This window comes from Ranitomeya imitator, chromosome 4 (assembly GCF_032444005.1).
Source record: "Ranitomeya imitator isolate aRanImi1 chromosome 4, aRanImi1.pri, whole genome shotgun sequence".
Classification (NCBI taxonomy): Eukaryota; Metazoa; Chordata; class Amphibia; order Anura; family Dendrobatidae; genus Ranitomeya; species Ranitomeya imitator.
This window is the reverse complement of record NC_091285.1, coordinates 426,947,642-426,961,553: the sequence shown is the minus strand read 5'-3', so window position 1 is coordinate 426,961,553 and position 13,912 is coordinate 426,947,642. Positions and strand designations below refer to the sequence as shown.

At 47.2% G+C, this 13,912-nt stretch overlaps 1 protein-coding gene across 1 annotated transcript in view; it reads right to left on the bottom strand.

The window, feature by feature from the left end:
• The window catches only part of CHKB (choline kinase beta), an 81,684-nt gene that overhangs the window by 53,167 nt on the left and 14,605 nt on the right, over window positions 1-13,912 (bottom strand). The window contains exon 5 of the mRNA XM_069765499.1: window positions 9,081-9,185. Coding sequence (XP_069621600.1) covers window positions 9,081-9,185 — 105 coding nt within the window. The remainder of the gene's footprint in view (window positions 1-9,080; window positions 9,186-13,912) is intronic.

Here is a 13,912-nt window from a genome sequence, read left to right as displayed (position 1 = left end):
GGGTTAGGGGTAGGGTTAGGGGTAGGGTTAGGGGTAGGGTTAGGGGTAGGGTATTTTCAGCCATTTTAACCCTAAAAAACTTCCTAGAAAACACAGACTCTGCATAGAAAACTGCATAAAAAAAAAGGATAAAAAAAAAGGATCAAAAAACGCATCAAAAAAGGACAAAAAAAGACCAAAAAAAAAGGACCTGCGTTTTCTGCCAAGAGCTGCAGTTTTTTAAAAAAACAGTCCTGAAAAAAAAAGGATGGAAATCAGGAACGTGTGAACATACCCTTATTGTTATACTGTTTTTTTTCTGTATGTTCTTATTTTCTTGTATATATGTACATGTTCTTTGTTTACCCTTTGTCTTTTAGTAAACCCCATGAATAAAACCAGGGAGGGTCGAAACGTCGGGTGTCTCTACTTTACTTGGGTTTTGGACCAATTTTTGTAACTTAGCACTTATTTGGTCTAAAATATAATTCCACAGATGGTTGTAAATCATTCCATTTGAGTGTGCAGTAAATTTTTGCTATTTCAGGGACCACCACGGCCCGTTCTACCAGCACCTCGCTTCTACAGTGACCTTGAGTGCACACCAATACCTACTCTACTCAACCGCAAATGTGAACCTAGCCTAAGTGGAGTATATCCACCCACTGGACTCCTGAGCTGAAATGGGCACGACTTTAAATCAATAAGAGACTGTCAATCATTATGTACAGATAGTGGTCAACCACCAAGTAGGATTCCAAAATTCCAGAGTAAGAGTAGAGGTTAGAATCAAACACGCACTCACATGAACGTCTGCCTCCCCTAACCTGTAGTGTCGGATGGTTAACATACTTACTAATCGCTGTCTCCTCAGGTATCAAGCATGGCTTCGCTCCTCCTCCGAGTCACAATAGCGCTTTACACGCTCCGTTCACCCTATGATTGAGCCGCAAGTCTCATTCACAATAAAAGCCAATGGTGTCTCGTTCGGACGCTCCATAGGCTTACATTGGAAAAGCCATTTCCAGGTCACACAGAGCGCAACGTGCGCCCGAGAGTCTGAAGAGCGGTGAGGTCACTTAGAAAAGGACAGTAACAGCGCAGGGCACCAGAGACAGTAAGGGACAATATCAATATACTACACTATAGTACATACATAATGTACAGATATATAGGAGGACAAAAAAAAAAAAAGTTCATGGGAGTACATCTACTATATAATTGTCTAAGGGGTACTTCCTTCTGTCCTTCTGTCTGTCTGTCACGGATATTCATTGGTCGTGGCCTCTGTCTATCATGGAAATCCAAGTCGCTGATTGGTCGTGGCTGTTTTGCGGCGACCAATCAGCGACGGGCACAGTCCGGAAGAAAATGGCCGCTCCTTACTCCCCGCAGTCAGTGGCCGGCACCCGCTCCATACTCCCCGCAGTGTCCCCGGCGCTCCGCTCCATACTCTCCGCAGTCAGTGTCCCCGGCGCCCGCTCCATACTCCCCTCCGGTCACCGCTAACAAAGGGTTAATGCCGGCAGTAACGGACCGCGTTATGCCGCAGGTAACGCATTCCGTTACCGCCGCTATTAACCCTGTGTGTCCCCAACCTTTTACTATTGATGCTGCCTATGCAGCATCAATAGTAAAAAAAAGTAATGTTAAAATAGTAAAAAAAAAAAATAAAAAATAAAAAAAAAACTAAAAACCTGCTATACTCACCCTCAGTTGTCCGCTGAGGCGCTCGCGCCTTCCGCCATCTTCCTTTCCCAGCGATGCTTTGCGAAATTACCCAGAAGACCTAGCGGTCTCACGAGACTACTAAGTCATCTGGGTAATTTCACAAGGCATCCTGGGAACGCAAGATGTCGGCAGCCGCGCGCTCATCGGCACAGCGCCGTTGGATCCCAGGAGGCACAGAGACAGGACGCTGAGGAACAGCCACCAGAATGGTGAGTATGTTAGAACTACAAAGGGCCCTCGGATCGTTAGGTGAGTAGGTTTATTTTTTAACCTAATAACTAGAGCGGGGGCACCACATAGGTAACGGGGATCCAACCTGGTCTATGCTATACTGAACCATGAAAAAACAACACAAGAAATAGACCATAAATGGTGATCACCCAAGGCAATGGATTAAGTATGAAAATTACAAATTTTATTAGAATAACAGTCATGGACATTGGAAACAACCACATGGAGCACACAATTAAAAGCATTTAAAATTGGTCACACATGGGACCTAGAAACATGAACAAATGGCCCATAATAGACCCCCTGACGAAGCCACTGCTGTGGCGACACGCGTCGGATCTCTGCTCCTCCTGTCGATACCCCCCTTGGCTGTGTACAGAGCCTGAACAGCACCTGAGTTTGCATACCGGTTTTTTGTTATTCGTGATCTGAATCCTCACTCCTCAGCAGATCTTTCATTTCCCTTACTATTGGAGCTTTTGAAATTTAATGGCACGGGTTATATACCACGTTAGACTAGACCAGTGGAACCGCTACACAACTAACTTTGTATTATATACAACTTTATATCTTAATTGAGTAGAACTACATGCCATATGTGTGGTTTGGGGTCAATTTGATTCACTGTGTATGCTTCACTAAGCTTTTTGTCTATGTCTTAGGTTATTGCAATAAGGCTTTGCTTTGCATATCTGCTTGTTTGTGTTATATAGGTAATCCTGCTGGTGTGAGGTATTCACAGACTGGTGCATTTTATATCATGGTCACAACTGTATTCCTAAGGTTGTGTTGCTTTACCCTATATTCTAATAGTGCTGTTCTTTTTTTTTAATTTAAATAGATTTTTATTAACAATATAAAAAAAAAAGGAGAACAACAGAATGCCATTTACATTGCATTATATCAGATACACATTTTCTTACTTCAATAAACCCCAACATTACCCCAACTACCCCCCTCCCCCATAAGACAGCTCAGTCTCAATCTCCACCCCACCGAGTCATTATCTGCCTCTTGTAATTTATCCTCTTCCAGGTCTTAGGAAACACGACGCCTATACTCCTCAATCCAAATCAAGCCAAGGAGACCATATTTTATTAAAGAGTTCTATTTTCCCCCTTTTACTGTACACCCCCTTTTCCAATTTTAGACCATGTTGAACATATTGGAGAAATTCCCTTCTCACAGGTGGTTCCGCGTTTATCCAGTTTCGTGCTATTACTTTCCTGGCCATGTAGAGTAGCCTAGCAATTGCAATCTTCCAAGTATTGTCAACTCCAATTTCTTCCACATATCCCAGCACACATACTATCGGGTCTCTAACAACTCTGCACTTATACGCTGCTTCAACTCGGCTCAAAACCACCACCCAAAAGGCAGCCAGTCTCGGACACGTCCACATCATGTGATATATTCCTGCCTTCTCACTCGCACACCTCGGACACCCAGAATTGGCACGCAATCCCGCTTTGTATAACACTTCCGGAGATTTATATACCCTATGCAAAATGTATAGCTGCGAGAGCCTATATGGTTCACTCAAGGATAGTCGCGGAACCCACTCCATCACCGATTCCCAGGTTTCATTTTCCATCGGCCCCACTTCTCTCTCCCACTTAGCTCTCGCCTTTATAGGGAAATCTAGCAGAAATGTGTGCATAAGGTCCTTATACAGAGTGGAAATAACTCCCCTTGTAGTACCCTCACCACACACATACTCCAACACTATATCATCTTGAACCCTGATATCAGCCTTCTTATTCTGAGCTCTAAAGGCATGTCTCATCTGCGCATACTGATATTCCCCTGTGGATCGCAAACCAAATTCTTCCTGCAATTGGGAAAAGGACTTCAGCTCCTGCTGCTGGATTATCTGGTGAACAAAGCAAATTCCCTTATTCTGCCATTCCATCAATCCTCCCAGGGCCTCAAAATCCTTTAAGTTGTGGTTAGACCATATCGGTGTGAATTTAGTCAACCCTGTAACCCCACGAATCTGCCTTAATCTATTCCATAATTTACGAATCAGGAACAGGGTTGGGTATATTTTCCCCAGCGCGCCCAATGAGCCATCCTCCAAACACCTGGCCATCGGTCGTCGGTCCGTCACCTCTTCCAATAGCTGTTGTACTGCACTGGATGACGCCCCTCGCGCCCAGCCCTTCAAATGCTGGCTCTGGGCCGCAAGGAAGTATATTTCCGGGTTGGGCAAAGCCAAACCACCATCTTCCTTGGGTCGTTGAAGCGTCTCCAAGCTAATACGTGGATATTGTCTACCCCATATCAAACTTCTAAAGAGGGCATTAATCTGCCTGAACTTCCCCCGAGGGATCCAAATTGGTGCGTTATGCAGAACATAAAGAATTTTGGGCACAAGGACCATTTTAATAAGGTTTACCCTACCGACGACCGATAGATGTAGCTTATTCCAGGCGTCTACCTTTGCCTTGAGTACCCCCATAACAGGAGTCAAATTTCTTTGCAGAAACTCCGCCACCAAAATCCATATTCCAAGATATTTAAATTGGGAAACCACCTTCAGCCTCTCATCCCCAACATCCTCACTCACATTCTCTCCTACGTCATCCACTCTAAAAAGAACCGTCTTATCCCAATTAATTGTTAGTCCCGACACAGTACCAAATCTCTCAACAATTTCAACGGCCCCTCTTAGTGAATTGTCTGGATCCTCCAGGAACAGCAAAACATCATCCGCATATAACGCTATTTTTTCCTCTACTTTGCCATACCTAAACCCAGGGACCCCATCCGACTGCCGAATCTTAGCAGCAAGAGGTTCTACAGCCAACGCGAACAGGAGGGGTGAAAGCGGGCATCCCTGCCTAGTACCCCTAGCCAGCCCTATAGGACGAGATAGCTCCCCATTTACTCTAATTCTGGCGGATGGTAATGAGTACAACAGCTGTATCCAGGCCACAAACTGCGGGCCAAACCCCATACATTCCAGCACCTGCCAGAGGTACCCCCATTCGACGCTGTCAAACGCCTTGTGTGCATCTAGCGATACAATCACTCTTCGACCACAGTTATCAGACTCTACCTGCAAATTTACATATAACCTCCGCAAATTGATCGCCGTTGATCTATCCGGCATAAAGCCAGATTGGTCCGAATGCACCAGACTCGCAATAACACTAGAGAGGCGGAGAGCCAACACCTTGGCCAGAAGCTTGACATCAATTGTTAGTAAAGAAATTGGGCGGTACGACTCCGGTTTCCCCAAGTCCTTATCCTCCTTTGGAATGACCACTATTATGGCCTCTCTCATAGAGGCTGGCAAGCGCCCACAAGACCTAGCTTCCTCCAATACCATTTTTAATCTAGGAATCAACACTTCTGCCAACCCTTTATAGATCTCAGCGGGTAACCCATCGACCCCAGGCGCCTTCCCATTGGCCATAGACATCAATGCCCGACTCAATTCCTCCTCAGTGATAGGGGCCTCAAGGCTCTCCCTATCTGCCTCACTCAGTCTCGGCAAATCCAGACCTTCCAAGAAAGTCAGTGCATCCTCGACCGATTCACCAACCCGAGAGGAATACAAATCTGCATAGAAGTCCGCAAAGGCTCTCAAAATTTCAGGTGTTTCCGTTATTTTACCTCCACTAGCAGAATCCAAAGAGTGTATATATGAAGAACCTCTCTGAGCAGCAGCCACTACCGACAGCATATGTCCCACTGTTTCTCCCTCCTGATAGAACAATACCCTTTGGAAATCTCGTTTCCTCTCAGCTTTGCCTAGCAGAATTTTTTCCAAATGATTTTGTGCGTTTTTCATTCTTCTCTCTGCCTCAGGGGTTCCCAGTGTGGCCATCCCATCCTCTGCTTCCTTCAACTCCTCAACTGCCGCTTTTTCTACCTCTCTCGTCCTCCGCTTACACCTACTAATGTCCCTAAACAGTAGTCCCCTCAGGTACGCCTTCATTGCATCCCAAATTGTAAGAGCGTCGGCGCTTCCATCATTTAAGAGAAAGAATTCCGCCACCTCCCGTCCTATACTTTCCAACTCAATACTCTGTAACCAATTAGGATGAATCTTCCATTCTCTCCCACTTAGCGAGCGAGCCCCCTCCAATCTAACCTCTACTTCAATTGGACTATGGTCCGACAAGGCCCTTGGCAGATATCTCACCTCCCCAACCAATGTGTCCAAAATCCTGTTACCCAGAGCCATATCAATCCTAGAGAGTGTGGCATGTGCCGGTGAATAACATGAGTACCCTCTCTCCCCCACATGTCTAACCCTCCACAGATCAATCAAACCTATCTCCTGTATATAGGTGCCAAATGTTGTTATGTGTCCCTCCGACCTATTCTGAGTATTTTTATTTTTATCCCAATATTCATCACAGATGTTATTTAGATCTCCGATAATTATTAACGGTGTCGGTCCCCATTTTTCCACTCGCTCCATTACTTCTCTAATCTTCCTGCTAGAGTAGGGAGGCGGAATATACATCGCGGCAACACACAGCATCACTCCATACAGTATACACCGTAATAGTACATACTGTCCCTCCACGTCCACATATACCTTCACCTCCTCATACTGAACTCCCGCTGGAACCAAGATTGAGACTCCTCTTGCATACGTGGAGAAGGTAGAATGATATCCCCTCTGGATCCATCGTCTATTCAAAACATCCACTTTTTCCCTTACCAAATGCGTCTCCAGCAAGCATATCATTGAGGCCCTTTGGTCTCTTGCATATTGCAAACACGCAGCACGTCTAGATTTCTCCCCTAGGCCTCTCACATTCCAGCACAAAATCTTAAAACGGGTCCCCATCACTTGGCTCATCTTCACTATAAGTATCATCAATTTTGAGCTCAGGCTGTCTAACTACCCTCCCCCCCCCCCCTCCCAACTCCCCCTCCCACCCTTCCCCCCTCACATCTAACCATTCCACCTCTTTCCAAGAGTGGGGCATCATCGCCCATAGCGAACACTCCGTTTGGCATTACCTTCCCAACCCTCCTCCCACCACTGTACATAACAGGATTTCAGACATTTTGAAAAATAACGTTCTCAAAACATTTTAACTTAGAATTATTTGCACACACAAGAAGTCTGCATAAACTTAAAATATGTCGCAAACCCTTCCTCCCCCTTTCCCAGCAGCCATTACACCATCCCTTTCCCTTCTTCCCCCCCCAAACCCCTTAGCTTGTCAATCACATGACTCTTTTCCAACTGACAGATAAGTAAACAACTTCAGACTCTTCCCACAGTTTCAGTCTCCTTTTCCTTTAAGCTTTTTAGCATTAATATCGATCCACTGGGTAGCGTCCTCCGGCTTCTGGAAAAAATGAATTTTATCAAACGCCACCACCCTCAGTCTTGCTGGGAACATCATGGAATACTGCACACCCAATTCCCTCAGCCGTCTCTTGATACCCGTGAACATCATCCGTTGTTTCTGCACCAGAGTAGAATAGTCTGGGTATATAGCAATCTTTTGGCCTTCAACTGTCAGATCCGTCATGTCTCTGGCCTTCCTCAGGATAATGTCTCTGTCTCTATAGTTTAGAATTTTGGCGAGCATGGTACGGGGATTCGCTCCAGGGACAGGTGGTTTCGGCGGGACCCTATGCGCTCTTTCTACCGCGAACACTTTTGTTAGCGCCATATCTCCAAATGTCTCTAACAGCCATTTTTCAATATATTCCGTTGGATTCCTCCCTTCAGCTTTTTCAGGGATGCCCACTATGCGAATATTATTTCTTCTGGACCTGTTCTCAAGGTCCTCATTTTTCGCAGCCAATTCAGCTATTGCTTGAGTGAACTTTTTCTCTGCTTTTTGCAGCTGCACTATATGGTCTTCTGCAGTGCTCACTCTCTCCTCTACCTCCCCCACACGTTTGTCAATCTTCTGCATGGCTGCGTTTATCTGGGCTGTGTCCCCCTTAACCTCCTGTATCTGTATGGTCAGAGATTGTTTACATGAAGAGACTAGCGCAAAAACGTCTCTTAGGGTAGGCTCAGCTTCTGGCGCCATTTCCTCGGGTCCCCCTTCTGCCACCGCCATTTTACTCTCCTTTCTCCCCTGTTGTACCTCATGTTCTCCTGCTGGGCTCTCCTCCTCCTCCTCCTCTTCGGTATCAGCTCCGGCTCCCTCCTCTGCGGCCTCCGCTCTCGCAAACTGCTGGAGCTTTGCCGCTACCTCCATGCGCTTTCTGCATGCGGCGTTCTCCTTGTCTGCCTTTTCCCTCAAGTCGGCGCCATCTTGGATTGCGCCTGCATCCCCGGCTCCCGCGTCCTTCTGCCGTCTCCTGGTCATGTTCGTCGGTTCCAGCGCTACCGAACAGCACCGCCGGCCTCTCCAAGTCTCCCCGCAGCCAGTAAGCCCCCGCAGGGACCAAACAGCAGCGGCTCTGCAGGATTTTACAATATACAGCGGCGGGAGCTCACAGCCGCACGTCCGCTCACATGGACTCTCAGGCCACGCCCCTCTAATAGTGCTGTTCATGCAGACATCTTACACTGTACTATATATTATTATTAGCCATTACAGTGCGTTTGGGGAGGGATTGCATTTAGGAGGCGGGTTCTATTATGGGCTATTTGTTCATGTTTCTAGGTCCCATGTGTGACCAATTTTAAATGCTTTTAATTGTGTGCTCCATGTGGTTGCTTCCAGTGTCCATGACTTATTCTAATAAAATTTGTAATTTTCATACTTAATCCATTGCCTTGGGTGATCCCCTTTTATGGTCTATTTCTTGTGTTGTTTTTTCATTTATTTTTTAACCTGTGACATACGTGGCTCTGTGCAATATACTACGTGGCTCTGTGCAATATACTACGTGGCTGGGCAATATACCACGTGGACATGCATATTCTAGAATACCCGATGCGTTAGAATCGGGCCACCATCTAGTCTTTAATAAATAGCAAGTTTGGCTAAACCTTTTCTACAATCTCCTCAGGTCTTCCTGCCACATAACATGTAGCCGGCACACTGTCTGGCATTTTTCAGTGTGACCGGTTCCCTTTGAGTGAAAGTCCCAAGCATTGTATTTGGTTAGGTACAGAATTCATGGACATAAGGCATGACCAGAAATATTCCATTGCTTTCTTCAAGCCATCTTCACAAAACAACTTTTCAAGGGCTTACTTAAGACTTTTCATTTCTTCCTCTAAGTGAAAACTCTTCAACTTGTTGAACTTCTCCACCAGGGCTGCTCGCGTGAACGATAGAGAAGAAATCTCAGACATGTATCTAGAAGAAAGTGCATTACACACACAGTTACAAGACGGTAGTGATGTGCTAAAGCAAATACAGTGGATTACCGGTCAAATCTCCCAACATAATCGGAGCGAAAATCCACAGCAGAAAGCATCACACGACTACTAATACAGTACAAGTCACCAGCCAAGGAAAAAGCTCAGCAGTTTTCTGTGGTACCGGTTCTTTAACCCCTTAATAACCAGAGCTATTTTCGGTTTTGCATTTTCATTTTTCGCTCCCCTCCTTCCCAGAGCCATAACTTTTTTATTTTTCTGTCAATTTGGCCATGTGAGGGCTTATCTTTTGCGGGACGAGTTGTACTTTTGAACGACACCATTGGTTTTACCATGTCGTGTACTAGAAAACGGTAAAAAAAAATTCCAAGTGCAGTGCAAAAAAAGTGCAGTCCCACACTTGCCTTTTGTTTTGCTAGGTTCACTAAATGCTAAAACTGACCACTATGATTCTCCAGGTCATTACGAGTTCATAGACACCAAACATGTCTAGGTTATTTTTTTAATGCAAGTGGTGTAAAAAAAAAAAAAAAAAAAGTCAAACTTTGCTTAAAAAAAGAAAAAAAAAAATTGTGCAATTTTCCTGAGACCTGTAGCGTCTCCATTTTTTGTGATCTCAGGTCGGGTGAGGGGTTATTTTGTGTGCGCCAAGCTGACGTTTCTAATAATACCATTTCAGTGCAGATACATGGTTTTCATCTCCCGTTATTGCACAGTCGTGGCGACCCAAAAAACGTAATTCTGGCATTTTAAATTTCTCGCTATGCCGTTTAGCGATCAGGTTAATTTTTTTATTGATAGAAGGGGCAATTCTAAATGCGGCGATACCAAATATGTGTAGGTTTTTTTTTCATTGTTTTATTTTAAATGGGGCAAAAGGGGGGCGATTTGAACTTTTATATTTGTTTTCATATTTTTAAAATTTTTTTTTTTTTTTTTTACTTTTGCCATGCTTCAATAGCGTCCATGGGAGGCTAGAAGCTGGCATAGCCTGATCGGCTCTGCTACATATGAGCAATGCTCAGATGGCCTCTATGTAGCTGAATTACAGCATTGCTAAGAGCGCCGACCACAGGGTGGTGCTCACAGCAATCTGGCATTAACAACCATAGAGGTCTGCAGGAGAGCACTGGTTGTTACGCTGACGCACCGATGACCCACAATCATGTGAGGGGGGGTCACCAGTGTGCGCATTTCCAGCCGGATGTACTTGTTAAATGCCACTGTCAAAGTTTGACAACGGCATTTAACTAGTTAATAGGTGCGGGCGGATCGCGATTCCGCCCGCGCCTATTGCGGGCACATGTCAGCTGTTCAAAACAGCTGACATGTCCCAGCTTTGATGCGGGTGAGCCCGCATCAAAGCGGGGGTTCTGCCATCGGACGTACTATTCCATCCGATGGCAGAAAGGTGTTAAAAATAAAGTACTCTTATTATTTTACTCACTTATATAGTGCCATAAATTGAACAGCACTTTACAGACATTATCGGCACTGTCCCCATTGGGGCTCAGAATCTAGATTCCCCAGATCAGTGTGTCTTTGGAGTGAGTGAGATGGTGGCGAAGCAGTTACGTTTGGTGGGTACGGACGTCTTGAGCAGCGAGCGGTCAGGTCACACAAATGACCACCCCCTCTCACTGCTCAGGCGAGCGAGACATCTGCATTGCACAGAGCAAGTGCTGAAAAGGGGGCCCGTGGTGAAGGAGGAAAAGATGAAGGAAGAACTGTGCAGACTTCAACTGTTAAAGCTTGGACTACTTCATGTCGCATTCAGGGGCCACAGCAGAAGCCGGGCATGGCGTTCTAGTGGAGGAAAGCATTGCTTAGTGCTTTCTTTTTTTTTAAAGTAATGTATTTGAAAACATCAATAACTTGCCCAACATTTAAATCTTGGGACAAGCCTTAAGTCAATAATAATGCAAATGTCAACTGTCCTTGACCGTGCTGTCAATGTTGCAACTGATAAGACATTACGCAAGTTAAGTTTCCTACAAATATTTACTGTGAATGTGGAAATATATTGAAAGTGGATAAGATGTGATACAATCACTAATAAACTAAGATAAAGATACACTGGAAAAACCCTCTTTTCCTTCTTCCTTGGATGATTTTCCTCCTTTCCTGAAGAAGGAAAACAGGATTTTTCCAAAAACAGGATTTTTGGTTGCTTACCGTAAAATCTGTTTCTTGAAGCCTCCATTGGGGGACACAGGAACCATGGGTGTATGCTGCTGCCACTAGGAGGCTGACACTATGCAAATAAAAAAAAAAGTTAGCTCCTCCTCTGCAGTGTACACCCCACCGACTGGCATTAAACTCTTCAGTTAGTGAGAAAGCAGTAGGAGAAAAAACAAGGTTGAAAAACCATAACCACAAACTTGAGAACTGTAAACGTGAGAACAGTCAGAGAACATATAACAAAAACATTGGGAGGGAGCTGTGTCCCCCAATGGAGGCTTCAAGAAACAGATTTTACGGTAAGCAACCAAAAATCCTGTTTTCTTTATCGCCTCTCATTGGGGGACACAGGAACCATGGGACGTCCCAAAGCAGTCCCAAGGGCGGGAAAAACAGACTTCCATCAGGTCAGAGGACTCACCACTGCCGCCTGCAGGATCCTTCTGCCTAGGCTGGCGTCCGCCGATGCGTAGGTATGGACCTTGTAAAATTTGGCGAACGTGTGGATGGAAGACCAAGTTGCCGCTTTGCACAGCTGTAGGGCGGAAGCCCTGTGGTGCACCGCCCAGGAGGCGCCGACTGCCCGGGTAGAGTGAGCCTTAATCCCAGGAGGGGGCACTCTGTTCTTGACCCGGTAAGCCTCCAAAATTGCCATTCTGATCCATCGAGCAATGGTCGCTTTAGAAGCCGGCTGGCCTCTGCGCGTGCCATCAGGAATGACGAAAAAGGAATCCGTCTTCCGGAAAGTGGACGTTCTGTCCAGATAGATCCTCACAGCCCTGACAAGGTCCAGCTTGTTCAACGATCGCTCCAGAGGATGAGTCGGAGCTGGACAAAAGGAAGGTAGAACGATGTCCTCGTTGAGGTGGAAGGTGGAAACCACCTTAGGAAGAAAAGAAGGTGGGGGCCGGAAGACCACCTTGTCCTGGTGAATGACCAAAAACGGAGGACGGCAAGACAGGGCCGCCAGCTCGGAAACGCGGCGAATGGACGTGATGGCCACAAGAAAGGCTACCTTCCATGATAAAACTGATAGAGGAATCTCCCTAAGAGGTTCAAAGGGAGAAACCTTCAGAACGTCCAGTACCAGGTTTAGGTCCCATGCCTCCACAGGGGCCCTGTACGGCGGGACGGCGTGGGCTACCCCCTGAAAGAAGGTCTTAACCTGTGGCCGAGAGGCCAAGGTCTTCTGAAAGAGGATGGAAAGCGCAGAGACCTGACCCTTCAGGGAACTAAGAGCCAGGCCCGAATCCAGTCCTGCATGAAGGAAGGCCAAAAGAGAAGGCAGGGAAAAAACCATAGGCGGAACGCGGTTGGACTTGCACCAACGGAAGTAGGCCTTCCAGGTGCGGTAGTAGATCCTGGAAGACGAAGGCTTCCGAGCCTGAATCATGGTGTGAATCACCCGGTCCGAAAGGCCGGACGCTCTTAGAACCGCGGTCTCAACAGCCACGCCGTTAAACTGAGCGACCGAGAATTCGGGTGGCAGATCGGACCCTGGGATAGCAGATCGGGCCTGTCTGGAAGGCGCCAGGGAGCGTCCGCGAGAAGGTTGACGAGCTCCGCGAACCAAGCTCTCCTGGGCCAATCCGGGGCGATCAGGATGACCGGCACCCCTTCCGCTTTGATCTTCTTCAACAGTTTGGGAAGTAATGGAAGGGGTGGGAACAGGTAGGGCAGCTCGAACTGTGACCAAGGAATGGCCAGAGCATCGACGCCCACTGCGAGAGGATCGCGGGACCTGGAGACGAACTGCGGAACTTTCCTGTTGACTCGGGACGCCGTGAGATCCACATCCGGAGTTCCCCATCGAAGACAAATCTGATGGAAGACCTCCGGATGCAAGGACCATTCCCCTGCCGCGAGGCCCTCGCGGCTGAGGAAGTCGGCGGCCCAGTTTTCCACGCCGGGGATATGCACCGCGGATATCACCGGAACCGTGGCCTCTGCCCAAAGGAGGATCTTGGATACCTCGGCAAGGGCCAAGGAGCTCCGAGTCCCCCCCTGATGGTTGACATATGCCACAGCCGTGGCGTTGTCCGTCTGGATCCGGACTGGAAGGCCCCTGAGGATCCTTTCCCAGTGGCGGAGGGACAGAAAGATGGCCCGAATTTCGAGGACGCTGATCGGCAGAGATGACTCCTGCGGCGACCAACGGCCCTGAACCGTCAGGTGGCGAAAAACCGCACCCCAGCCGATCAGGCTGGCGTCCGTTGTCACCACCTGCCAGTGAACCGGAAGGAAGGACCTGCCCTGGGAGATGAGAGGTGACGTCAGCCACCAGTTGAGACCGCCTGACCCGAAAGGAGAGTTTGATCGGTCGATCCAGGGAGAAGACCGACCTGTCCCACTGAGACAGAATGGCTTGCTGAAGGGGTCGCGAATGGAATTGAGCGAAGGGAATCGCTTCCAATGTAGCTACCATCCTCCCCAGAACCTTCATGGCCGAACGGAGGGAGGGAGGTCGAGGACCCTGGAGCAAGCGTATGTCCCGACAAAGAGTGGATCTCTTGTCCTTGGGAA